At 45.2% G+C, this 27451-nt stretch overlaps 1 protein-coding gene across 3 annotated transcripts in view; it reads left to right on the forward strand.

Moving 5' to 3' along the window:
• SH3KBP1 (SH3 domain containing kinase binding protein 1) overlaps positions 1-27451 on the forward strand; it is a 384249-nt gene that overhangs the window by 183339 nt on the left and 173459 nt on the right. For all 3 annotated transcript variants that reach the window (XM_062183964.1, XM_062183966.1, XM_062183965.1), the window contains 2 exons: positions 2393-2496; positions 16352-16481. In XM_062183964.1, coding sequence (XP_062039948.1) covers positions 2393-2496; positions 16352-16481 — 234 coding nt within the window. The remainder of the gene's footprint in view (positions 1-2392; positions 2497-16351; positions 16482-27451) is intronic.

Raw genomic sequence — 27451 nt, forward strand, 5'->3', positions numbered from 1 at the left:
TTGGCTGCAATGGCCGGAGCTGTGCCAATCCGAAGCCAGGAGCCAGGAGCTTCTTCCAGGTCTCCCACGTGGGTGCAGGGGATCAAGGACTTGGGCCGTGTTCTTCTGCTTTCCCAGGCCATAGCAGAGAGCTGGATTGGAAGTGGAGCAGCTGGGTCTTGAACTGGTGCCCATATGGGATACCAGCGCTTCAGGCTAGAGCATTAACCCACTGCGCCACAGTGCCGGCCCCTGATCCTGAGCATTTTTTCATGAGTGTTTTGGCCATTTGGATTTCTTCTTTTGAAAAATGCCTGTTTAAGTCCTTTGCCCATTTCTTTACTGGGTTGTTTTGTTGTTGTTGAGTTTCTTGAGCTCTTTATATATTCTGGTTATTCATCCTTTATCAGTTACATAGTTTGTAAATAATGTCTCCCATTCTGTCAGTTGCCTCTTCACTTTGCTGAGTGTTTGTTTTGCAATGTGGAAAATGTATGATGTAATCTCATTGGTCAACTTTGGTTTTGATTGCCTGTGCCTCTGGGGTCTTTCCGAAGAACTCTTTACCTATGCAAGTGTCTTGCAGGGTTTCCCCAATGTTCTCTAATAATTTGATGTATCAGGTTGTAGATTTTGCTCTTTAATCCATGTTGAGTGGATTTTTGTGTAAGGTGTGAGGTAGGGGTCCTGCTTCATACTTCTGCATGTGGAGATCCAGTTTTCCCAGCACCAGTTGTTGAAGAGACTGTCCTCGCTCCAGGGAGTGGTTTTAGCTCCTTTGTCAAAGAGAAGTCTCTTGTAGTTGCTTGGATTGATTTCTGGCATTTCTGTTCTGTTCCATTGGTCTGCCCATCTATTTCTCTCCTCCCGACCGCTGCCTTCTGGAAGCAAGTCGCAGTGGGCCCTCTTTCCAGGGAGAGCCAGGCTCTCTTGGGAGTGGCAGGGGGTGGGGGTCAGATCATACTACTAAGCCTGCTGTCAGTGCCTTGGTGCTTGCTTATTTGGCGGTGGCCTGAGACCTCTGCATTTGTTCTTGTCAAGAGCTGGTGGCTTGTGACTTTGCACACAGGAGTGGAGAGTGTGTGTCGCCAAAGGTGTGATGAGAAGGCATATTGATTCTGAACTGCCCTCTTCCCTGTGTTTACCTCTGTTCTTCCTTAGTGAGACAGAGGCAAAGCAAAATGGAACAGGGGGAACCAGGCCATTGGCTTTGAAATATATCGATCAGGGGGTACATCAGATGCAGTGTAGAGACCTTCCCCTTTGTGCGATGTCACCTGTGCCGCAGGCACTTCTTTCTCAGGGAAAAGATTAGAAAAGAGAAAGGATCCCTATAGGCAGGATCCAGAAATTAAATCTAACATTTGCAAATGGGTTTCTTTGAAGTGCTCCATGCCTTTGGTTTCTGGGCTATGTGGTGGCATGAAGGAGTGGTGTGAGGCAGTCAGCCATGGGCAGCAGACTTCTGAGCAGTATGGTTTTACTTCCTGGATCTTATCCTCCTCTTCCCGGCTTGGGCCAGCGTCGCTGCAGGCCTCTGTCTCTCTGACATACATACCTTCTGCTGTCTCCATCTCGCAGAATGCTTATCCTCCCCCCCATGCAGAATTGTGGTGTGAATGTTCCGTGAACAGTTGCATCTGAACTTGAATCAGCTGTCAGCCAGGGGTTTCCATGTGGCCCACACTGAGTGAGTGAGATGCTGTAGCTTTTGAGTGTCCTCTGGTCGAATGAAGTGTGATCCTGGCTCCCATGTTGATTTGCTGGCTTGGTTGTGTGTAAGGAGCCAGGGATCCTATTCATGGATCCCCTGCGACAAGGAAGAGGACAGAAGTAGATTTGTTGAACCCCTTGGGGGCATTTGAAATGTTAGCAAGAGCAGGCTGAAATTGAATTGGCCTTCGCTTCTCAGGCCTGAGTCTGAGCACGTTGAAAGGGTGATGATTGGTAAGAAAAAGGCCAGGATACTTTATCTTTTCCTTTGCACATTTGGGAAGAATTCCCCAGTGCCTTGCTAGCGTTAGAAGCAGACCATTCTTTTTTCTCGAGCACATCACATCAGCTTTCATTAAAAAATCAGCAGCAGCAAATCTAAAGCCCCATCCATGGAAAACCGTTTAAGGCAACACTGTGCTCCAGTGCTTCAGGGTGGGGTTTCTGCCTTCTGCGCCAGTGGATCGGTTTCTCATGTCCATGCCTTTCTGACCCAGCAGCTTTTAAAAGACCAAGAAGCATTGCTCTGCTTTCTACTGCCTTTTCTAAGAGACCAGGGCTGCCGTGCCTCTAGCCATGTCCCAGAGAGCATCTTTGAGACCAGTCAGCTTCATTTGCCTGCATGCCTAGGAAGCCTCTCTTATAAAATCTAATTTTGGGAGAAGAGCTGTATCTAAATATTTTTGCTTTCCCCATCCAGGCGAGCGACGGAGACGCCGGTGTCAGGTGGCGTTCAGCTACCTGCCGCAGAATGATGATGAACTTGAGCTGAAAGTCGGAGACATCATAGAGGTGGTAGGAGAGGTAAGCCTGCTGCTGGGCGCTACACCGTGGCCTCCTGTGGGCTGCCAGAGCCCCCCACCCACCTCCACCGCCCAGGAGCCCTCCCTGCACATGCGCACTCCAGGAGACCTTACGGATCATCTAGCTGAGTCTCCTTTCTGAGGAAATGGGTTCCCACAGAGGAATGTCTCCAAGCCGCTTGGGGCCAGATGTGAGGCGGTCATTTGTCTTTCTAACATGGCCAGCTGAGTACCTCTGGCATTCCAGCCCAGTGCCGCCAACTGTCTCTTCTTGAGTTACTGGAAGACTCTGGGTGTCCAGGCTGATCCGGATCCATCTCTCGAGTATGGATTCCGTATTTATTGTGGGGGACACTGTGGATAGAGATGGAAGGAAAAGCAGTGACATGGATTAAAAGAGCAAGTCTAAGTATGTGGCAGACGTGACAAGGTCTTTACACTTGAGCCCACTGACTCATCTTCAGCACCTTGTTGTGGCGATGAGGAGAGAGGCTCAAGAGACCCTACAAGGGCTGGCACTGTAGTGTAGTAGGTTAGGCATCCGCCTGCAGTGCCGGCATCCCATATGAGTACCAGTTTGTGTCCCGGCTGCTTCACTTCCAATCCAGCTCTCTGTTAATGGCCTGGGAAAGCAGTAGAGGATGGCCCAAGTGCTTGGGCCCCTGCACCTATGTGGGAGACCAAGAAAAAGCTCCTGGCTCCTGGCTCTGGATAGGCCCAGCTCCAGCATTTGTGGCCATTTGGGGAGTGAACCAGCAGATGGAAAACCTTTCTCTCTGTCTCTCCCTCTCTATATCTGTAAATGCCTCTCAAGTAAATAAATAATACATCTTAAAAAAAAAAAGAGAGAAAATATTAAAGACCGTAACAGAGGCAGGCCGAGGGGGTAAAGGCAGGCACATCTCAGTGGGATCCCCACTCTTTCCTCTGCACCACACTGCCTCGCCCTCTTTGGTCCTGGCTGTGCAGAGCCAGACCTGCTGGAGAAATGTCCCTTCAGATACTGGGGTGGGCTTTTCAGGTTCCACTGCCTAAAAGGCCTGGGGGATCCCAGACCTTAGATTTAAGAACCTGATCATTCACTCATTTAAAAAAAATGATTTATTTATTTACTTGAAAGGCAGAGTGACAGAGAGAGAGAGAGGGAGTGACAGAGACAGAGAGGCAGACCTTCCATCCACTGGTGCATTCCACAAATGGCTGCAATAGCTGAGGCTGGGCCAGGCTGAACCAGGAGCCTGGGACTCCATCCGGATCTTACACGTGGGTACAGAGGCCCGAGCAGTCAGGCCATCTTCCCTTGCTTTCCCAGGTGTGTTAGCAGGGAGCTGAATCAGAAGTGGAGCAGCCGGGACTTGAACTGGCACTGCTATATAATGCTGGCTTCAGAGGCAGCAGCTTAACCTGCTGTGCCCCAATGCCAGCTCCTCATTCGTTCTGATGCAGTGCTTGGACAGATTGAATGTCCCTTATCTGAAATGCTTGGGACCAGAAGCATTGCAGATTTCAGAGTTTGTCAGATTTTGAAATGTTCCCCTAGACTTTACTGGTTGAATCTCCCTAATCTGAAATCTGAAAAAATGCTCCAAAGTCCAAACCTTCTAGAGTATGACGTCAGTGTTCAAAGGGTTTTAGGTTCTGGAGGGTTTACAAATAGGGATGCTCAGCTTGTGTCGGTACACAGAAATACAGTTGCCGGAGTGCGTTCGTTTCCTGAATACCATTTGATCTTACAGAACGGCAGGATCTGCAGGAAACGAACCTAGAAGCTGAGGAGGACTTTCAGTGAGCTATTGTCGGGGTGGAACTGGCAGGGCTGCTGCCAGAAGCTGGATTTCCTGGCTCTTACACAAACCTCCCAGGAGCATGTGTCAGAGTTGTGTTTAACCCAATATTGAGGGAATCTGGAAAATGGTCAGGCCGACTCAGAGAGCTGTGAAAGAGCGAAGTACTTATGACCAAGAAAATACACCTGATCCAGGTTGCTACGTTAGATGCTAAACTCTGTAGTGGCTGCAGGACAATAGAATGGTAACCCTTGAGTTACCTTTTCTGGGAGGCAAATCATTTGCATCTCCGCAGGTTGAAATGTATTTTTCATTGCCGGCTGACAGTTATTTGCATTGCTTTGTATTTTCTTCCAGTTAACATCCTCACTAATGGAGATGTTAACTTGCCTTAAAAGTAGTAGTGTGCCAAACAAAGGCACCTGTCCCTAGGGAAGCAGTTAATGGGCTTCCCAGTGTGATGCTGGGAGGATATGCCTAACCTATTTCCAAGTTTGGGATAATTTGTATTAATATGTCAGTCATGCTTTTTTATCCCTGCTGTGAAGCAGGGTGCAAAGGAGACATAAATTGCAGGCCGAATGAATGCCAAATGCATGGCTGGCAGAGTGGTTTCTTAAGATTCTAACTATGAGGGGCCAGTGCTGTAGTGCAACAGGTTAAAGCCCATCCCATATGGGTGCCTGTTTGAGTCCCGGCTGCTCCACTTCCCATCCAGCTCTCTGCTACCTCTCTGCTATCTCTTACCACTATGTTTCTTTCCCAACCTGGGAAAGCAATAGAAGATGGCCCAAGTCCTTGGGCCCCTGCACCCATGTGGGAGACCTGGAAGAAACTCCTGGCTTCAGATCAGCCTAGTTCTGGCCATTGCGACCAATTGGGGAGTGAACCAGCAGATTCCCTCTCTCTCCCTGCCTCTTCCTCTCTGTAACTCTGCCTTTCAAATAAATAAATAAATTTTTAAAAACAAACAAGAAAAGATTGTAACTATGGGAGAAATTCCAGGGGAAAAATATAAAAAGATGTGACTAATTTAAAAAAAATTGAAACTTTCAGTAATTTAACTCTCTAACTAAAGAAAGAGATTGACAACTAGGGAAATTTGTAATCAATTATGACAAAAAATATGTAATGTAAAAATATTAAGAAGCTGCTATAATAATGATAAATGATAAACACAAATCCCACAAGATGAAAGATAGCTTAACAATGAGAAAATGTTCCATCCTGCTATTAATTACAGACATACAAATCAAGACTTATGAAAAAACCTGAGAACATATTTAGTGGTAAGACTGCTCACAAAGCTTGGAAGTGTTGATGAAATTATATATGCGTATGATCCTTACATGAAGCTATTTAACAAGGTTTATCAAGAGCTCTAAAGATCTGAACAATACTCGGATGCAGTGACCTCATTGCTAAAGAATTTATCCACAGAAAATGATTAACAACAGAAAAACTGTGAAACATATCAGTTGTAGCAGTGTTTATTATAATGAAAAATAATCAAGGAAGGTATTAAATTGTTCAGATGTTACCCAGCTAGACGATTATGAAGCTATTAAGATGGTAAATACAGGGGCCTTTAAATACAAATTTATTATGATACCTCGCATTGTAATTATCTGTTATATTCCACTAAGCTGAGAGCTTTTCAATGGCTGGGACCTCGTTTTTATCTATCTTTATATTCACTCTACCTGGAATAGTGCCTGAAACCCAATGTGAGCATTTTATAAATGTTTGCTGAATAAGTAAATGAACAAAGGGAAATATGAAAACAGTGCTTTGCAAAATAAATGAACAGATCAGAACACAAAATTGCACACACTGGGGTACAATCATGTAAAATATATTTATATGCATGTCATAAAAGAATGAGAGGGAACAAGAATTGGAAATGATTCTATTGTAGAAGATGCGTTTTCCACATACTAGTGCTTTAAGAAGAAATACAAGTCAATGAAAGGAAGATGGTTGATACATCTCTGAGAGAGATTGTTCACTTTCACCTGCCTGTCGGTTGCAGAGACACCAACATAGCTTAGTAAAGGAGGACAGTGATGGCAGCATGTGCCTGTCCTCACCTCGGTGACAGGACAGGTGGCCTTAGCTACCACCTACATCATCAGCATTCTTTTCATTTTTCCTTTTTTTTTTTAAGTCACTGGAAAGGGCTTCTTTTTCTTTCTATACATATATATTTTTTCTTTTTAAAAAGATTTTATTTTTATTTGAAAGTCAGTTACAGAGAGAATGAGAGACAGAGAGAGAAGTCTTCCATCTGCTGGTTCACTCCCCAGATGGCCACAACTGCCAGAGCTGCACCGATCTGAAGCCAGGAGCCAGGAACTTCCTTTGGGTCTCCCACATGGGTGCAGGGGCCCAGGGACTTAGGCCATCTTCTACTGCTTTCTCAGTCCATAGCAGAGAGCTGGCTGGGAAGTAGAGCAGCTGGGACTCAAACCAGCGCCCATATAGGATGCTGGCACTGCAGTTGGCAACTTTACCTACTGTGCCACAGCAATTCCCCATACATATGTTTTTGAGATTTATTGATTTGTTTGAAAGGCAGTGTTAGGAGAGACAGAGGGAGATCTTACTTTCTTGAAACTGTAGAATCAGGTATAGAATCTTAAAGAGTCCATCTACATTAATATCTGATTTTTGTATTCAGTTGTCATTTGTCAACTCAGCCTGGTGGCATAGGGCCAAGACCTTTTCCTTAAATATAGGTGTGCTGCTTTGAGTCCCATCTGTAGTGCATCCTCAATGATTCCCATTGCTTTCTTCAAAGTGTGTTTATCGGAATATAAGTGAAACAGCTGGAGTACATAACCCTAAAATTCTATAGGCACTGCCTCCCCCTGCCCAAGCTTTGGTAGTTGACTTGTCCACACCTAATTTGCTAGCAGGTGTTCTTAACTTCAGATCTTTACTGTCTATCTCTTACCACTATGTTTCTTTCCCAACTGTATATTTTTGCACTGTTTAACCAAGTATGTGCCACCAGTAGGAAGAACGGGCTTTGGTAGGTTTGGGTAGAAACAACTGTGGCCCTAGCACGGAGATCAGCTTGCTGCTCTGGCAGGAGTCAGGAGCACTGAAGCCCCGAAGCCCTGGGCCTGAGCCTGTGGAGCGCAGCTTAGGGCGGGAGAGCAAGCATAGGGCAGTCCAAGAGTGGGCAAAGTGAAGGCTGTTCAGGAAGGCACGTGACGCTGCTTCTGCCTTCTGGCTGGAGAGTGGTGGTATTCCCATCGCTGCCAACCCAAAGGCTGTGCATTCCTAGATGGATGCTTTTTAAAGAAATATGGCAAATACACGGTGTAGTCATTTTTGTCCAGTGTGGAGAGGACAGAGAAATGCAGAGTTCTAATCACAGCAAGAACAGAAAAGGTCTAGGCACAAAGGTACCATGAGAAGCAGCATTCAAAGGCCTTTGGAGTTGCAAAAATGACTTTTTGGCCTATTTTTGAAGAAGTACATTGAAACCATTTTGGTTTTCGGTCTGTAATGTCTAGAGCCTGGCAAAGAAGCCTCTTTTCCTTTTGTGGTGGATGAGCTTGGTCTTAACCAGCCTTTCTGAGTAACCCCAGGGATGTGCAGAGCTGCCTGCTTTTCTGTGTTCTTTAAGGTTAGGTTTTGCGTTATTTCTCAGTGGTCCCCGGTCAGGCTAGAGACCAAGGCCTACAGGGGCTCACCTAAAGCTGAACTTGGCTTTGTGGTTTGCAAAGATGATAGCTTGTGCTTTCAAAAACCCGCATCGTCCTTCGTGTGCCCCCAAAAGGACATTTGATTCACTGGGCTAGTTTTAAATATGTCCTTGAAATTCTTCAACGCCTTCACTCAATCAGGCAACCTTTTTGGGTGTGGATGGGCAGTTCATCCATATTTCATATTTGCCCATGAAGTTCATCTAAAAGTGTTTGGTTAATAGGTCCAAAGCATACCTAAATTCTTGCTTGTAGATACCACCTTGTTTTAGATGGTTTTATATCTCTTTTCAAGAAAAGATAGCATTAATTTAAAAACTCTTTCTTGGGATTTAATAATCCAGAGAGCTTAAACTGTTGCATAATTGTTTCTCCAAATAACGTTGGAGCCACCATCAGACACCTCTGATTTCCTCATGCCCAGAGATGGTCAGGCATTCATACTAAGGAGACAGAAGCCATGTGTAGAAGAGAAAGTGATTAGATTTCCATCGTCAGCATACAAAACAGGGTGCAACCATAGAAAAGTAACATACTTGGAAGTTGACATGTGTTCACAATCCACTTGGTACTTGTATGGGCAGTATTTCAGTGTTGAAGGAAAGTGTTTATGGAGATTTCGAGATTGCCTGAAGGAACAGGCTCCCTGCCCTGAAACATACGCAGCCGAGTCAGGAAGGTGAGATGGGCGCAGCTACAGAAGGTAACTAAGAGGTTCCCAGAATTCAAAAACAGTCGTACTCACTGAAGGTGAAGAGGCTGCCTCCTGTGTTTCAGCAAGCACAGTGTGTGTGATCTAAGGGACTGGGCTAGTCTGGAGGGAGCAGGACAGAGTGTTAGAACAGCCTTGCTCTGAAGCAGGGGGTAACCTGTGAGCGTCTAGGACAGGTGTGGAGTACCAGAGGCAGAACTAGCAGATCCAACAAAATGAAGTTGAATAGGCCAGCGCCGCGGCTCACTAGGCTAATCCTCTGCCTGTGGCGCTGGCACACCGGGTTCTAGCCCCGGTCAGGGCACCGGATTCTGTCCCGGCTGCTCCTCTTCCAGGCCAGCTCTCTGCTGTGGCCCGGGAAGGCAGTGGAGGATGGCCCAAGTGCTTGGGCCCTGCACCCGCATGGGAGACCAGGAGAAGCACCTGGCTCCTGGCTTCGGATCAGTGCGGTGCGCCAGCCGCAGCGCACCTGCCGCTGCGGCCATTGGAGGGTGAACCAACGGTAAAGGAAGACCTTTCTCTCTGTCTCTCTCTCTCTCACTGTCCACTCTGCCTGTCACACACACACACAAAAAGTTGAAATAAAAGCTGCAGTGCTGCCCTCACTGAGCTTTTAAAGGAACACCCCCATTGCTATAATAGCATGCTTGAGATGGGTGCCTTTACCACAGAGATCTTGGGCTTGTAGTTTTGGAGGCTGAAAGTTCAAACAGCATGGTACAGCTCTTGAAGGAGCCCTCCTCTCTGGCTACATCATCTCATGGTGAATAGTGGTGGCAGGAACACACATGGGAAGAAGTCATCCCATGGCAAGACAGAGGCAGAGAAAGACCGGGTAGGGGCGGGTTCAGGTTTTATGCTATTCATCTTGTGTGAATTCTCCAGGGTCCCATGAGAAAGACCTTAATCTCTTTTGGGACAAGCTCTCATCTCCCACTAGTGCCCCACCCCCCTTTTAAGATTGATTTATTTACTTGAAAGGCAGAGTTACAGAGAGGCAGAGGCAGAGAGACAGAGAGAGAGGTCTTCCATCCGATGGTTCACTCCCCAGATGGCCACAACAGCTAGAGCTGTGCTCATCCGAAGCCAGGAGTCAGAAGCTTCTTCCGGGTCTCCCACATCGGTGCAGGGGTCCAAGGACTTGGCCTATTTTCTTACTGCTCTCCCAGGCCATAGCAGAGAGCTGGATGGGAAGTGGAGCAACCAGGATTCGAAATGGTGCCCATATGGGATGCTGGCACCACAGGTGCTGGCTTTACCCCCTACACCACAGCGCCAGCCCTCCCACCTCCCCCAAGAGGTTCCATCAGCTCCCAGTGCTCTCACACTGAGGATCAAGCTCTTCACACATAGACCCTTTAAAAAAAAAGATTTTATTTATTTATTTATTTGAGAGGTAGAGTTACAGACAGTGAGAGGGAGAAACAGAGAGAAAGGTCTTTCTTCCACTGGTTGACTCCCCAGATGGCTGCAACGGCCGGAGCTGGGCCGATCCAAAGCCAGGAGCCAGGTGCTTTTTCCCGGTCTCCCATGCAGGTGGAGGGGCCCAAGCACTTGGGCCATCCTCCACTGCTTTCCCAGGCCATAGCAGAGAGCTGCACTGGAAGAGGAGCAGCCAGGACTAGAACTGGTGCCCAAATGGGAAGCTGGCACCGCAGGCGGAGGATTAACCTGCTGTGTCACGGCGCTGGCCCCTCACACACATGGACTCTTGTAGAGAAAACCAGATGCAAATGATAAATCCTCTATTCCAAGGTGCTTTACCTGGAAGTTTCCTAAGGTTAACTCATCCCCACAGATAATTTTTGTCACCTAGAAACAGTAACAGGACAAAACTTGATTCAATCAAAATGTTGTCTTAGAGGCTTGATTTACTATTACTTTCTGGTTTTTTTTTATTTTTTTATTTTTTTTATTTTTGACAGGCAGAGTGGACAGTGAGAGAGAGACAGAGAGAAAGGTCTTCCTTTTGCCGTTGGTTCACCCTCCAATGGCTGCCGCGGTATTTATTTTATTTATTATTTGAAAGTCATACTTACATAGAGAAAGTCAGACTTACACAGAGAAAGCAGAGGCAGAGAGAGAGAGAGAGAATCTTCCATCTGCTGTTTCACTCCCCAGTTGGCCGCAACTGCCGGAGATGTGCCCATTCGAAGCCAGGAGCCAGCTGCTTCTTCCGAGTCTCCCACATGAGTGCAGGGGCCCAAGGACTTGGGCCATCTTCTACTGCTATCCCAGGCCATAGCAGAGAGCTGGATGGGAAGTGGAGCAGCTGGGACTAGAACCGGCGCCCATATGGGATGCCTCTGCTTCAGGCCAGGGTGTTAACCCACTGCGCCACAGCGCTGGCCCCCACTTTGTGCTTTCAAGTCGGAATGATAGTAAGGGCTTAGCATAGAGTCCTTTAGGCAAGTGGGGACCTGTAGGCTAGCCTGTGGCTGTTCTGATGGACAGGACTCTGAAGCAGCGCTGAGGGATGTCTCTAGAAGCCCTACCACAAACCCTGTCAACCTTGACGGAAGCCATGAGTGTTGCACTATATCCACGGGCAGAGCTGCCCCAAGTCCTGAGCACAGATTGTATGTGCTTTCTTAAATCATTATCCTTTCAGTTACTCTATATCTCTTATGAGAGTCCCCTCTCATACACAGTGGTACTGTTCTCAGCATGTTGAAGGGGAGGGAAGAAAAATCAGCTTCCCAGTGCGTATGGAGTATTCTGGCCCAGCCAGAAAGAGGTAATTATACAGTTAATTACACCAGAATTGGGAGAAACTATTGGCTCAGGCGTTTAGGATTTAGATAATGCTTCTTGATGTTTGGCATAGCCAGCTTTCCATATCCTAAAGTCAACAGAAATAGTTATTTAAAACAGCCAGGATGGAGAATAATGTAAGTGTGCCTTCAGGAAGTGGCCGCCTTAAAATACATTTTTTTCCACTAACTCTACTGACAGAAAAAGATATTTGCCAGAAACAATGTATATTTTTACAGCAGTAGTCAAAAAGTTAAACCATGTCTTAGCATATTTATATGATGTTCTGGAAAAGGCAAAAGTGATTGAAGGTGCTTGGGGTGGGGTTGAATGGAAAGGGGCACAAAGGAACTTTCTAGAGTGATGGAAATACTCTGTGTGCAGACAGATGTGTGGGTCATGATGGACATTTGTTAAAATTGATCTGTGCATTTATGTGAATTATACCTCAGTTTATAAAGCACTTTTTACAAACTCAGTATTTTTCTAGAGTTTTAAATTTCAAAATCTTTCCCTACCTTTCCCACATAGGAAAGGTATGTTTCTCGGTATTGAAATTCTTTCTTAATTGTTTCTAGGGAATAAAGAAAAGAGGAAAATTTTGGAATGGTCAAGTGTAGGCCTTTTCTCCTTATCTGCCATGTTGATTTTCTTCGATGCAGTACCATCAAGAGCGGTACCACTGCTCTTGAAATGGATGCTGGCTCTGTGTGCCTGTGTGCCTCTCCTTCCCACTTGCTTCCTTCACACCGTGCCCTCCAGTGTGCTGTTAACTGGGTTTGGCTAACAAAAGGTTCATTGGATGAGAAGGCTGTAGCGGGTGTGGTCCCTCTCTGCCACCCTTCAAGGGGGTGATCTTTTCATTCCTGCCATTTGCCTTCATGCTTTACAAATGCAGGTAATGTTTGCAAGATTCTGTGGGGGTGGGAGTGGGAGTGTTGAGTCACCTGTTCTCTCTGACCTCCCACGGGGCTAAAATTTAGAAGCTGCCTCCTTGGGTTCTGACCCCACTTCGATGCTGTCGATTGTAAAGACATGAAAATTGCAGGGCACTTGGAGGCAAACTATTTAAATGGTTTTGCTCTTTCTCAGACACTTCCAAGTATAAGTGCCCACCTCTGGCTCTGGGTCACAGGTGGCTTTGAAGCACAGCAGTGGGTTCCAGAACTGGCTGGGTTGGTTATGATGGGATACAGGAAGAATTTGGTCTCAACCTAGAGCCAAAGCCTGCAGAAGACTGAGTGTGTGTGTGTGTGCACATGCGTGTGCAGGTGATGAGGGGAGCTAGGAGAAGGTGAGCAGATGTCCCCTTAAAATACTTCACTTCAAGGGGCCGGTGCTGTGGCTCACTAGGCTAATCCTCTGCCTGCGGCGCTGGCATCCCATATGGGCACTGGGTTCTAGTCCCGGCTGCTCCTTTTCCAGTCCAGCTCTCTGGAACCAGGGAACGTGACCTGAGGTCCTGGCTTAGTACAGGGTAGGCGCTCACTCAGTATTGGTGTAATTGGAGGAATACACAGGCCTGGGTGTGGGAAAACCTGATTAAGAATGGCGGCCAACATCATCGGCGTCTCTTGGTCCCATTTTGTTTCTCACAGGAAAAAAGTCCTTTTGTGAGGCTTTCCCCCGGTGATTGCCCCATTCATTCAGTGTGTGAGGCACTGGATTTGACTTTTGAATGAGTCAATGTCATGATCAGGGCTTTAGTGTCCTCCTCTTTATGCAGGAAGCTGATCTAGAAATTGTTGGAGGGAGAGTGAGGGTTATTTTTCTTGTATCTCCAGTCTGGGCCAGGGGACCGCAGCGGCAGGCTGTAGGAATAGTGCTACACAGCTCTCAGCAGTCCTGGGGCTGACCCCTCGCCCCACAAAGGGAAAGAGGCTGATGCCCACGGTGCCCGGCGTGGGAAATGGGACCCCCAGGCACTGAGCAGTGGCTTGCCTGTATGTCTCGGCACCGCCCACACGGCTAATGACAGACCTCTGCTCTGTTCCCATAGGCCACGCCTCGCACACTGTGCTGTGACAGAAATCCAAGCAGCTGCTGGTGTGGCGTGGCAAAGATACTCCTGTTTTCCCAGCAGGCAGCCTGCTGATCCTACACATCAGGAGCGCATCCTCGGGGATCTTGGGCTGGAGCCGCTTATTACCGGGCCCAGGAACAGTTCAGACGTCTTCAACCTTGAATGGAATGGAATTGGCCCAGCTGCCCCGCGCTGTCGGGCTTAAGCCAGAGACTGCTCATTTGTGGTTTATGCCCTTGGATTTCCGCTCCTGTCCTGGGATTCCTGGGAGGAAGAGGGTCATTTAATGCTTCCTTATTCAGAGCTAGCACAAAAGACCCGGCACTACGAAGTCTGTGACTGTTGCTATTCAGGCTCATGGCACAATCTTCCTAACCATCTTAATACTATAAAAAGCCCCTGGAAAGGGTAATGCCTATCAGTTGAGTTGGCATAGAAACATGGAATGATTTCAACGGAACTGCTGTTAAATGCCAGGAGTTGGGATTGGATGCCTGTTCGGACAGTCATGCACGGATGCTGTTGTCTGAATTGTTTCCTGAAGATTTTGTGACCATGCAAATGTCGTCACTCTGCAAGTCTGTATCTCATGAGTTCCCTTACAAATGCTGGGAGCATCATTCTGGGGGGTCCCCATTCTGGGATGTCTCTCTCCTAATTATAGCTGTCATTTCTAATTTTAAAGATCTACCCTAAATTTTGATTTTTTTTTTTCTCTCAAAGCCTTCCTCTAGCATCCAAGATACTGACTGGATTTTGTGTAAGAGGCTTGATGTGTGCTAAGCTGAGGCATTTTCTCATCTATTTACCTGCCATTGCTAGTTTTGAGTCATTCCTTCCTGCCTTGATGGAATGTCACCTTCTTGAGGGACGTGTAAGTCTCACATATTCTGTGCACTTCTGTATCCCCAGGCCGCAGTGTGGAACCATAGTGTTTATACTTCTAACATGGATTGAGGGCCTGCCTAAACTCATGACAGCTGTGAAGTGTGTTAACTATGCTCCTTATAAAGCATAGTTTATCTTGTGAGTGTGTGTGGGGAGGATTTGAATAAGGTCACACAATTGCCAAGTCTCAGGATAAGATTTTAACTGGATCCTTGATTAGTTTTCTGTTTTCTTTGAATCCTTTTAGCCTTGAAGTTGTGTTTATTGATTTCGATTGGTACTACATGCATATGGCCAACAGTTGCAAAGGTTCCAGGTCTCTTTGTAGCATACCACAGTGTTCTGGTAACTTAATACTTGGTCATTCTCAAAATGCTCTTATTTTCCTCAAAGATGCCAGCTGACTATTGTGACTTGAGCTGTTTTACAATGATTCTATCACAAAATCTAATTGATCACTCAAGGCCAGCTCATACGTCACAGGGCCTCCAATCGGAAGCTGCCTTGCCGATGCTCACTGTCCACCTGGATCCAACCTTCACTCCACCCAGATGACTACAGTCTCACTGCCTTCCCTAACCCATCCACTCCTTTCCGGATCATCCTAGGGTAATCTAGAAACCTGCAGGTGGTCCTTCCTCCTGATTGAGTTCTGAGCCCAGGGAGTCCTTTTTTTTTTTTTTTTTGACAGGCAGAGTTAGACTGTGCGAGAGAGAGAGACAGAGAGAAAGGTCTTCCTTCTGTTGGTTCACCCCACAAGTGGCCACTACAGCCGGCATGTTGCTGCCAGCATGCTGTGCCGATCAGGAGCCAGGTGCTTCTCCCGGTCTCCCATGCAGGTGCAGGGCCCAAGGACCTGGGCCATCCTCCACTGCCCTCCCAGGCCACAGCAGAGAGCTGGACTGGAAGAGGAGCAATCGGGACTAGAACCCGGGGTGCTGGTACCGCAGGCAGAGGATTAGCCAAGTGAGCTGTGGCGCTGGCCATCCCAGGGATTCTTAACTATTTGTGTTAGGCTATCTCGTTCATTTCAGTAGTCTGAGGAAACTGTTTTCAGTTTTTAAATATAAGTTTCAAATACCTAAAAGAAAACAAACAGGATTACAAAGAGAACCATTTGTATTTGAAGTAGCTATCAAACTATTTCAAAAGCAAATTTTTCTTACTAACCTTTGCATTCGCTTATTAATACATTAAATAACAAAGGTCTCCTAGCAGGTATAGTAACTATCACCATTTCAAAGAAGTGACACGCACACATGATAGTGTGAGATACCCGTATTGTTTATGCTGTGAAAGAAAAATATCCGTGATTTGTTCAATGATGAATCACAGGTCTTTCTAGCATTGGTGTGTTATCTACATTCATAAGCAAAGAAAATGCCAGATTTCAGTTGAGTTTGTAATAAAAATAAAGTGTTAATTTTTTTCTCATTTGTATTTATGGACCCCACATTAGCCTCCTTCCTTCACTCCGTATTCTGAATCTCGAGACTATGTGAACTCTTTTGTCTTTCCATGTTGACTTTTTAAAGTGTGTGTGTGTGTGTGTATTTATCTGAGAGAGAACATACTCTCGTCTTCTGATTCATTCCACCAAATGTCTGCAGATAACGGTGCTGGCCCAAATCCAGGAGCAGTGAACTCAATCCAGGTCTCCCACATGGGTGACAGGAACCCAGTTACTTGAGCCATCACCTGCTACCTCCCATGGTATGCAGCAGCAGGAAGCTGGAATCAGGTTTCAAACCCAGGCGCTCCAGTGTTTTCCATAGACATCATAACCTAGTGTCTTAACCATTAGGGCAAATGACCACGCTCACCCCCACCCCCCCTTCCTTGTTAACTTTTAAGCTTTAGGTCTGTCTGCTCTCCCTGTGTGGACTCTGCACACTGCACTGAACCTAAGGGAGACAAAACAGTCTTGTGTCTAACCTGAACCCTGCCTCTCTGTTACTCTCTTTACCTCTGTGCAGGTGGAAGAAGGATGGTGGGAAGGTGTTCTCAATGGGAAGACTGGGATGTTTCCTTCCAACTTCATCAAGGAGCTGTCGGGCGAGTCGGATGAACTTGGCCTCTCCCAGGATGAGCAACTGTCCAAGTCAAGTAAGGAAGTCCATCCCACTGAGCGGGGACGCAACCAGGGCTTGGGCGGGCTCTGCGGCCGCTTCCCTTCTGCTCTGTATCCTGTGCTGAGACAGAGGTGGTGACCAAAACTCGCGAGTGTTTTCTTGGTGACACTACCTTACTCCATTGCAGTTTAGTAAGTTTATCACTATACAGTGTGTACTTTCTGTAGGGACTGGATAGGTGACTGCCAGCCTCCATGCTGTGGTAATATGTCTCATGGGTGGCCCACGTTGCTGTATCTCCATATACTTCTAAAGTGTTGCCTCCTCGAAGTTCATAATGATTTTTAAAATGAACCAAATCAGATTGTCAACATTTGTCAGCATTCCCTGAGGAACTTGGAGAAAAATGACCAAAAAAGAAATTTGGTGGCAGGAGGTGCTATGAAGATAAGTGCGTGCCAACTTCCTGACAAGTATCACAAGACAGCTGAGAGCCAGGCCCCACCCTGGGTGAGCATGTGTATCCTTCTGCAATGGTGAGAACGAACTTCAGGTCTTTCTTTCTCCAGGGCCTGAAGGTCTCCCTCCAGCTTCTCTGCTGCCCTTTCCAGCTCACGGAGCAAAAGGTCAGGACCGGGAAGCTTTGTTCTCCCAGTCGCTAACCCAACTTCCCACGTGGGCGTCTGTGTATCTCTTGTGCCGTCTTGAGCCAGGGTCATGGGCGTGAGTGTTACAAGAGGCTCGACTGTGTCTTAATGGTGCAGCATTGCCCGGGCTTGCAGACTTTCCTTTCTAAAAGGGGAAGACAGCTTTGTCCTGGCAAAAATCGTTCTTAAACGTCTTCCTGTTCCATTTGGAAAAATTTGTCTCTGGTAATGGTCTCATGTTAGCTTGTGTCTCTCTTCTGAGAGTACTTTGAAAAGTTCTTGGCAGAATTGAATGAAAAGGTACACTTATTTGGTGGAAAAAAATACTATAATCCATGCATGTGAGGGGTCTTTCAAAAGCTCATGGAAAAAGCTATGCATGGATTTCACAATACTTTTCGCACCAAATAAACCTAACTTTTAATTCAGCTTTGCCACAGACTTTTTGATGTCCCTTTGTATTTAACCTGTAGCTATCTACAAATACCCGATTGGTAGGTAAAGCCATTTCCAGGGAAGTGCGCAGGCACCTGCTTTCACATGATGGTCTCAGCAGCCCGAGGTCATTATGACCTGCTGTAAAAATAGTAGCGCTGGGTGATTGGCTCAGTGGCTTCAGCGGTACCCCTTCCTTTCGCTGCCAAAGCCTGAGACTCTCCTACCCTTGCACCCCATTCTATCCTAAGGTGTATGGTAGGCAGGACTAGAGGGTATTTTGGAGAAATTGAGCTCTTGCTGCTTTCCCTGGCCTGAAGCCTGGGGATTCTCGGCTGACACAGACTAGCTAATGAGTGTGACCTGGAGGTGAGAAGGTATCATTGATCCTGGAGTGGCAGGAGTTACTATCCCCAAATCCATATTAGAATTGCATTGCTCTGGTGTCTTCTTCTGTACACTAGAATAGTATTGTGTCTGGTAACTAGCTCCTGTGGTAACAACACTGTACCTCAAGGATGCTATGGATTAAATAGGCTTATTTGGAAGGAGGGCCAAATTGGGCCATTACAACTTTATTTCCATGAGGAAATGCATTACAAAGTTCTAATAGCAATAAGGTATATAAACCGCTTTGCCCATAGAAGGCCCTGGATAAATGATAGTTCTCCTTTTTTTTCCCTTAAACAAACAAACAAAAAGATTTCTTTATGTATTTTGGAAGTCAGAGTTACAGAGAGTGCTATCTGTCTGCTGGTTCACTCCCCAGATGGCTGCAACAATCAAGGCTGGCCACGAGGTTCATTCAGGTCTCCCATGTGGGTGCAGGGGCCCAAGGACTCAGGCCATTCTCTGCTGCTTTTCTGGGCCATTAGCAGGGAGCTGGGTCAGAAGTAGTGCTGCCAGAACTCAAATTGGTGCCCACATGGGATGCCAGCATTGCTGGTGGTGACTTTACCCACTATGCCACAAATGCCTATCCTAATAACTCTCCTTAATCAAGATAAACTGTCGGAACATAAATAGTATCAGTTGCTTTGGGGTTGTTTTCTTAGTGGTTAATAATGTGTTCAAGGGGCTGGCACCGCAGCTCACTAGGCTAATCCTCCACCTGCGGCACTGGTACCCCGGGTTCTAGTCCCTGTTGGGGCGCTGGATTCTGTCTCGGTTGCCCCTCTTCCAGGCCAGCTCTCTGCTGTGGCCTGGGAGTGCAGTGGAGGATGGCCCAAGTGCTTGGGCCCTGTACCCACATGGGAGACCAGGAGGAAGCACCTGGCTCCTGGCTTCTGATCAGCACAGCGCACCAGTATTAACAGCCATTTGGGGGGTGAGCCAACGGAGGGAAGACCTTTCTCTCTGCCTGTCTCTCTCTCTCACTGTCTAACTCTGCCTGTCAAAAAAAAATAATAATAATGTGTTCAAGGAAGAGTCACTTCTGCCCTTGGAAATGACTTTGGAATCTGTCTGCTAATGTACACAGCGAGATCTGGGGAGGTATTGGGCCATCTCTTTGGGAGAGCCTTGACTTCTTGATGTCCTTCCATCTAAGCTATGCTCCCAGAGCTAGACGGTCAGAGAAGTCATACCTTTTTTGTTTTTGGACCTACTGAAATGAACAGTGTCCTCTTATGCCTGGCCAGTAGTAGGTCCAGTTGCTCCTGCCGACCCATCAGCTCAGAGCGTATGGTGCTGGAATTGCTAGTGCAGGAAGATTGGGAGGCTCAGTGGAACAATCTTCCCAACCATTAGCCTTCCCCCCCCTTCACGCAAATTTCTCTTCTAGAGACACCCCACTGCCCCAGCACCCATTCACTTAAAAACCTTCCATTTCAGGACCAAGAGAGGCCAGTAGTGTCCCCAGCAACCGGGGAAAAAAGATATCCTTGATCCCAGCATGGCAGAAGTTACTGTTGCTCCCCAAATCCTCATTAGAATTGTAGCTGCCCTGGTGTCTTCTTCTGTACATTGGAATGGTATTGTACCTGGTAACTAGGATAACAGCACTGTACCGGGCATTTCTCCATTATTGCAGGGGTTTTGAGGTCCCCAGAGAGGCATGGTCTCCTAACAAGGATGTGTGTTCAGCTAAGGGAAAGCGGGCACTTCTCTGTCTATGTGCACCCACCCACCCTTCTTCCTTCCCTCCTTCTGGTCACCAGTGATTCCGTAGCTGTCGAGCCCTGCTGTTCCTAGGACACTGTCCAAGGCACTGAAGATGCACAGAGACAAATCATTTACATTTAAATTTAATTGACCATTTACATTCCGGATTTGCCTCTGCGTGCATGTGACTGTGTTAGAATTTGTGTAAGCAGATCAGGTCACACGTAGAAATCATGTAGATTGGTAGGATTTGTCACTGTAAAATCTTTGGTGTTAGCATGAATGAGCTTATTCTCTACCCCCACAGAGTGCTGTTAGCAATTTCAATGTGCTTAAAAAACTTAAAAATACTTAAAAAACTTAAAAAAAAGTTTTGTTTTGAAATAATTACAGATTCACAGGAAATTGCAAAAGTAAACAATCAGAACTGTAGAGGGAGATCCTGTGTTCCCTTCCATCAGTTTCCTCCAGTGATAATACTGTCTACAATTTACAGTAAATGCATGTTTACTTTTTTCATGAAACTGACAAAAAATCAGCACACAAAAAAGACATCCGATTTTTTACTGTTAGGAACTCAAATATATTTTGTCAAGGTCTTCTTGCCCATTTAATACTCTTCATAAGTTAAATTTTTTCCACAAAAATTGCTTTATTAATATATGACTCTGGAATTAAGATAAATTTCTAATGTTATGCCATATTTTAAACTTTTAGAGACAATAATGATATCATATAAAAGTCTTCATAAATGCTATCAGATGTTATGGTGAGGTTTTTTTTTTCAGTACTGATAAAATCTCTATCCTGGTACGTATGAGGAGAGCCTTTTGTACCATGAGTCTTTGATATCTCTTTGCTTCTGATAGACCCACACACACACACCTCTCTGTATGTGTACATGTTTATTTGATATTTGTGCTCTTCACATTTCTACTTTTAGAAAGTATGTAAGGTAGTTATTGAGTTTTCCGTACCCATGGACAGCCATGATAGAAATACATTGGCTTTATATTTATAAAGAAGTGTGCCATGACTGCTTGGCAAATGGGAGGATTTTAATAAATGCTTGATGAGTTCTCTATTACTCCAAGGAAGCATTTTTAATCTTTGAATGACAGGTGAAATTTGCTTGGACTTGCTTTCTTCATAATCTGATATGTTTCTACATATGATGTTTGCTTATGAAAATCTCTAAACCATAGGTATTTGTTCAGAGCAATCTAGTCTATCAAGGAAAGAGTTACAACAATTGTATTGGCTGATATTTTTATTTAAACGTTTTATTGCAGAGAAGAAAATTCATAGTTATGGGGTAGCAGAAGCATTTAGCAACATACTGAAATTTTAAAGTGTGTTTACTATTTATAGAACTTATGAAACTATAGTTTTTTAAAATATATTTTATGAACATTCTATTAAAGAACATTTTTAACACATACAAAAGTCACACTGATATAATGAACCCCCATACACTCATCACCCAGTTTCAGCAATTATCAATCTATGGCCAGTTTGATTAAAATTATAGCCCCATATGCTCCACTGATGTATTGAAGCAAACCCTAGATTTATATAATTTCACCCATATTATCTATCCATAAAAGAATGACCTAAAAATGTCATTAATTCATATGCACACAAAATTAAATAATTCCTTAAAATAATTAAGCATATGGTCAGCGTTCACTTTCCCCTAATAGTAATCTTTTTTTATGTAATTTGTTAATTTGAATATGGATCCAAATAAGGTCCAGACATTCTGATTGGTTGATACCTCTCAAGTCCCTCTAGATGTCTTCTTCATATTTCCTTTTTGTATTTCAGTGTTTTGCTGAAGAAGCTGAGCTCCTTTGTTCGTTAGTATCCCACAGTCTGGCTTTGGCTGATTGCATCCCTGCCCTGTCATGTAGGAACTTGAGTAGGTTCAGCATGGCCATGTCTGTGCCCTTTTTGCAGACGTGCTTCCTGGGTGGTGACGGCTGCTCCATCTGGAGGCTCGTCTGTCTGGCCATCTTTCATTTTGAGTGTTAACAGCCATTGATGATCACCCAGAGCTAATTACTCATTAGGATATGTAAAGTGGTGCCAACCAGAAATTTTTTTCAAAGAATGAAATGAATTCTGGTGTAGCAGATCAAAAGTAAAAAAAAAAAATAGGCAAAACAAAATGTGTTTAGTAAATTAGCTTTTTAAAAAACAAAATGTCCAAGTGGTTATGTTAATAGTGTAGTCAGAATCTCAGCTGTTGGGAATGGAAAGGAATTTAGCGATTATTTAGCCTGGTATCAGATGAGAAGACTACAGCCCCGTGCAAATGAAGTCCCAGGTGTGACCTGGCTCAAGAGTACTAAGGCCAGGATGACATAGTCCTTCCTGGCACACATTGTTGTTGGCCTCAGTTATGCAAACAAGTCACCTTTTCTTAGAGCTGCTGACAAACTTCAAATCTGAGTCCACTTGAGCTTATTTCTTGCTATCAGAGGTCATAATCATGATTAATTAATTGCTTTTTCAGATACAATTTTGCAGTGCTACTATTGACTAAAATAATGTGAATGAGTACAATTATTAAATATTATAATAACAAAATGTTCTGACTCCATGAAATTTGTTTGCACTTAGTGGCAAAGAAATCCAGATATGACTGTTGTTCAGTTTCATGATATTTTGCCACACGTTGAAGACAGAAATGTATCTTTTATATTTTTAACATGTTTCTGATATTCAGCTTGAATAATTGCTGTAAAACTAGAAATATTTTTTCTTAAAAAAAAATCCTGTAGCTCTAGAAACATTTTCAGTTATTTCCTCTGGTCTTCAGAAGGAAAAAGTTTGCATTTTCTTTCTGTAACTCTGGGTTTTCAGTTTGAATTGAATTTCTCATTTGCCCAATGCCTTATTTTAAAAGTTTAGGTTCTGATACTTTCAGTGACTTGTGAAGCTTAGACAAAGAAGAAGGTGGCTTTTGAAAACACGTGACAAAGCCGTTGTATGATGCACAAATAGTGTTTCATGAACTGTAAGCATCACGTGACTCGGTGCTCATAACACGTAAAAAGAGAAACCACGCTGACTAATTCTCCTCTGTGGCCTCACCAGACCTTTTCCTTTGTGAGATTCGATGATGTTTGTGCAGCCAAGAGCAATTAGCAGATTGATGAGACAGGCTTTCAGACAAATTGAGATGCTTTCATAAATATGTGATTTTGTGTTCAAATTTAAAAGTTTTTCCCTTGAAGAGTGTTTGCTGCCTCCCGACACTGCTAACAGTGACAGTAGGCTCCCTCTTCCTGTCAGCCCAACATCAGTCATACTTGTGACCTTTCCAGTGGCTCATCTCTTGGGCTCTTCCGTTAGAGTGCCTGGAGGTCCTCATGCGCCCCAGGACACACTGCATCTCAGATTGCCATGCAACCAGCGGATGGAGACACTTTACAGAAGACCTGGCCGTTCCCAGGCTTCAGGGTCACGGTCTACCTCAGTGATTCTTACACTGGACTCTAGGGAAGAACACATGGAAGTTCTGTTGTATTTGGAGGAACATTATTGAAAGAATGTTTTTCCCCGTCCCCTTATTTTTTTCTAACACTCGCATGAATACTGTTATTCTCGCTCACAAAATGGCTGTGTAGCTCAGGAGTAATATTTACTTAATGATTAAGATGAAGCAGAATAAAAATTTGTTCAAATAAAAACTGGTTACTGGTACTTGCTCTGCTTTTGTCATCAAACTCCTCAAGAGCTGCAAATTTAACAAGGACATTTGTATACTTTGGTATTTCTCTGGGTTGTTCTGACATAGCTAGCCAGTGGTTTGAGTGCCTCAGGTTTTGCTTTAATTGGATGGAGCATACCTGTTGAAGAGGCCAGATTTTTTTTTTGACAGGCAGAGTGGACAGTGAGACAGAGAGAGAGAAAGGTCTTCCTTTTGCCGTTGGTTCACCCTCCAATGGCCGCTGCGGCGGGCGCACCGGTGCTTCTCCTGGTCTCCCATGCGGGTGCAGGGCCCAAGCACTTGGGCCATCCTCCACTGCACTCCCTGGCCACAGCAGAGAGCTGGACTGGAAGAGGGGCAACCGGGACAGAATCCGGCGCTCCGACTGGGACTAGAACCCGGGGTGCCGGCACCGCAAGGGAGAAGATTAGCCTAGTGAGTCGCGGTGCTGGCCTGAAGAGGCCAGATTTTACAATAAGGGTATACCACCATCATGTTACAGAAATTGGAAATAGCTGATGCTGTTCCAGTTTTTGGTCTGATCATTCCCCATTTCCTTCATCTATTAAGAGTGATAAGGCCCAGAAGCTATCATTATGGTTCCTGTTGAGTTTCCCATTTTCACGTGGAGTGTTGCTAAAAAGTGAGACAAGTTGCTCTCTCCCCTCACTTTCCCTCTCTGCTTCTCTATAAGTATAGACCCCCTGTTTTCATCTCTCAGCCCTATTATGAAGCTCCATTATTGGCCTTCAGTTTGAGTATTGAATTCACAAGCCATAATTGAACTGATTTCTTAGATATTTTCAAGTATGCATGTCTTAATTGAGTTTGCCTGTAACAGATCATTTTACCCACTGTTGATACTCTCTGTATAGCCTTTGTATGTATGTGTGTGAGTGTCTACTGGTGGGTGGGTGGGTGGGTGTGAGCACACTGAAACCGGGCAATATGTATGTATTCTGTGTACTTACTCACAGTTCCAGAGACATTTGGGCTTTAGCCGTGTGTTCAGTCTCCTGTTATTGATAACCTCTACTTGTAACAAGAATAAAAAAGAGAATTTGACATTTCCTACTGGGGTGAGTCCTATGTCCTCATGCTCAGAAGCCGTCTCATGACTGATAAGGCAAAACCTCAATTAAGATGTTTTAGGAAACAGGGTTTTCTGGTGCCCTTAGTCCTAAGCCGAAAACCCTTTCCATTGATGGGGATGCCACTGTTGGTTGCAAACCTGATTGGTAAAACTTCCCCTATAATATACCAGTACATTTACTTGCATAAATATACTGAGGCTGATCAATTTGTGGCAGAGAATTCTGTCTTATTTAGAATCTTGAAGGTGTGAATATCAACTTTTATCATAGAGAGCACTAGGGATAGAAGATAAAGGACAACGGGCCTGAATCTGTATCATGCTCAGGTCAGATCCTCCAAAGAGAAGATTGTCTTGTAGAGTTGAGTTAATTAAGGAATCCAGCATATTGGATTTCCCCTTATTAATTGAGGTTGTCATTTTCTTGAGTTACAACATTGAAATGCTCTCCAGGTTTGAACTGGGCGTAACCTACATGCCCATCAGTTGCAGAGGCCGGCCCCTCTTCTGGGTGCTCAGTGCCATCTTGTCTGCATGGGGACTTTGGGCTCATTCTGTGACAGTCTTAAATCCTGCCTAATGGTCTCTAATGAATTTTGTGGCTGAAGCTCTTGCAGTGGACTCATTGAAGGCAAGTTCAGTTAAAGACTCTTCCTCTTCCTTCCTTTGCCATCATTTGCTCCCCTTCCCCTTTCCTGTTTTTCTCTCCCCTCTCTTCTCTCATTCACTGTCAGGAAAGACTACCTTTGAAGGGACAATTCTGTACCGAGCTGCACCGGGAAAGACGGAGGGCCACAGACGCTATTACAGTGAGTGACCTTCACAGCAGGAGGCAATTGTAAAGATAAGATCTGGGGACTTGTGTTTTTTGATGCAGCTGTCTATCCTGAGCTGCTCGCGCTTATGCCAAGTGTCTTTGTGAATTTCTGATCCAAGGACATGGACTTATTTTGCCCAAGATAAGAGCCATCTCCTTGGTGTGTGCTACAGGAGCCTTCCCACCGTTGGCCCCTTGTGCTTTCTTGTTTGCTTTGTGCCTCTATCATGTGTGACATGCGTGCATGACCATGCGTGCAGAGAAGGGAGCAGTGGCATTTGTCATGGCATATGTATTTGTGCCAGTATCTCTGGGCTTCTGGGCTGGTATGAGATGGCTTCCCATAGACACATCAACCTCTCATGGTTATTGCTTTTTTGGAGTGGTCATTGGAAATCAGTAAACCATTTTGTCATTGTGTGATTCAATACAATAAGATTTTGGCATGAAAGTCCATGCCAGAAATGGAGTTTTGCTTTGCTTGTGCAGCTAATCACCACACAACAGACTGCTCTGGACAGGACCAGTGTGTAGCCAGCCTATTGTGTTTGTGAAATTAGACTGCCAAAAGTTGAGGGGAAGGAAATGAATGAGATGAATGCATTGATCTCATAATGGCCTTAGAACAGTTCTGGCCACATGGAGCATTCTGTATGTGTATATGAAATTATAAACAGAAAAAGACGCCTCATGGATCTGAAGAGATCCATGCAAGCAGAGTAGGGTAAATTACATGAAAACGGACAGTTATGGGACTGGTGGAAACAAATTCAAGGAGGCTTTGTTGTGCTCAGCGAGAAGGCAAACATCCACCTTAGAGTGCATATACACGACAGTGGATGTGATGAAAGAGAAGGTTCTGACACGAACAGCAGAGCTGTGCTTCTCCTGCGGTCCCTGTTCACGTCTATTTTTCTTTCTGTTCTGCCTTAGACAGATGCATGGTCCTCCTGATAGGACATGACTTCACACGTGGTGTTCTGGCTGCCCACGCCTCACGGCGGGAGTTTGCCAGCTCCTGGATGGCTCTTGTGCTCTACTAACCTAGGCAGGTCCCCTGGTCACACGTCCAGAGGTCAGACTAGTGCACGCTGCTCAAATGCTAAAGGTGTTTCCCAATGTGCGCACTTTTTGCACTTAGCTCACTGCACACTGGTAATCAGCCCTTGGTGAACTGGCCCCAGGCCGCGGTTCGCAGGCGGGGTTGCACTGCCTGAGAGTGCCACCTGGCATTCTGAACAGGATGTGGGTATGTTTTATAGCATAGTGTGCATAATGGGTACCGATGACTGACACCACAGAGACATGGAAATGAAGGCCCCTTTCTTTCCCTCCAAAAAACAGGAACTATATTTTGAGTTATAATATACAAACTGTATTTTGAGTTATTTCACCAATGCGGGTATTTAAACATTTAACTTACATACTTACAAGTGCTAGAACCAGACTACAGAATTTCTGGAAGAAAACGCTGCCGTGTGTTGTCTTCCCAGGTCATGCTTGTATGGTTGGATGACTATGCGACCTCTCCCTGCCTAATGTGGGGTACTTCCCTCACGGTGATTAACACATTATTAAGATAAGTCCAGAAGGCAGCAAATCCCTAGAACCAGAAGCTCTGGGAAATGAGGATGGCAGTGGTGGAAAATCCTGTGGTTCTGGCTAATGTTAATGATAGAAGAACCCCGCAGATTCCTCCCTTGGAGAGCTAATCCATTTGCCCTGCTGCTTTCTGGTGGTGATGGTGCTGCTGGTGGGGTGGGGGTGGGGGGGGAGAGCTGATGGTTTCTTTACACTAACTTTTTCTTTCTTTTACCCTCAAATGACTCTTCCCAAACCAGAAAAAGAGTATACAGGCCATTTATTACATAGAAAGAATCCACACAGCAAAACGAACTTGTTAAAGGAGAAATGACACAATATTTAGACTCCAAAAATGGTATCTTCAGCAGAGATATCATCAGAAACAATGAACAGATAAACCCACGGACGGCTAGCTATTCCTGGGGGAGCTCTCCGTGTTTGCACACTCAAATCCTGACCTGTGAATTGCAGCCAACCCCCTCGTTGTGGGCTGTTCTTCATTGTTCTGTCCTCTGTTCTTGCTCACAAATGCTGCTCTTTAGTTAATGAAAATGTATACCAAGGATCTTCCTCCTCCCCCATTCTTGTGGCTCAAAAATAGCATTTT

This window comes from Lepus europaeus, chromosome X (genome assembly GCF_033115175.1).
Source record: "Lepus europaeus isolate LE1 chromosome X, mLepTim1.pri, whole genome shotgun sequence".
Classification (NCBI taxonomy): Eukaryota; Metazoa; Chordata; class Mammalia; order Lagomorpha; family Leporidae; genus Lepus; species Lepus europaeus.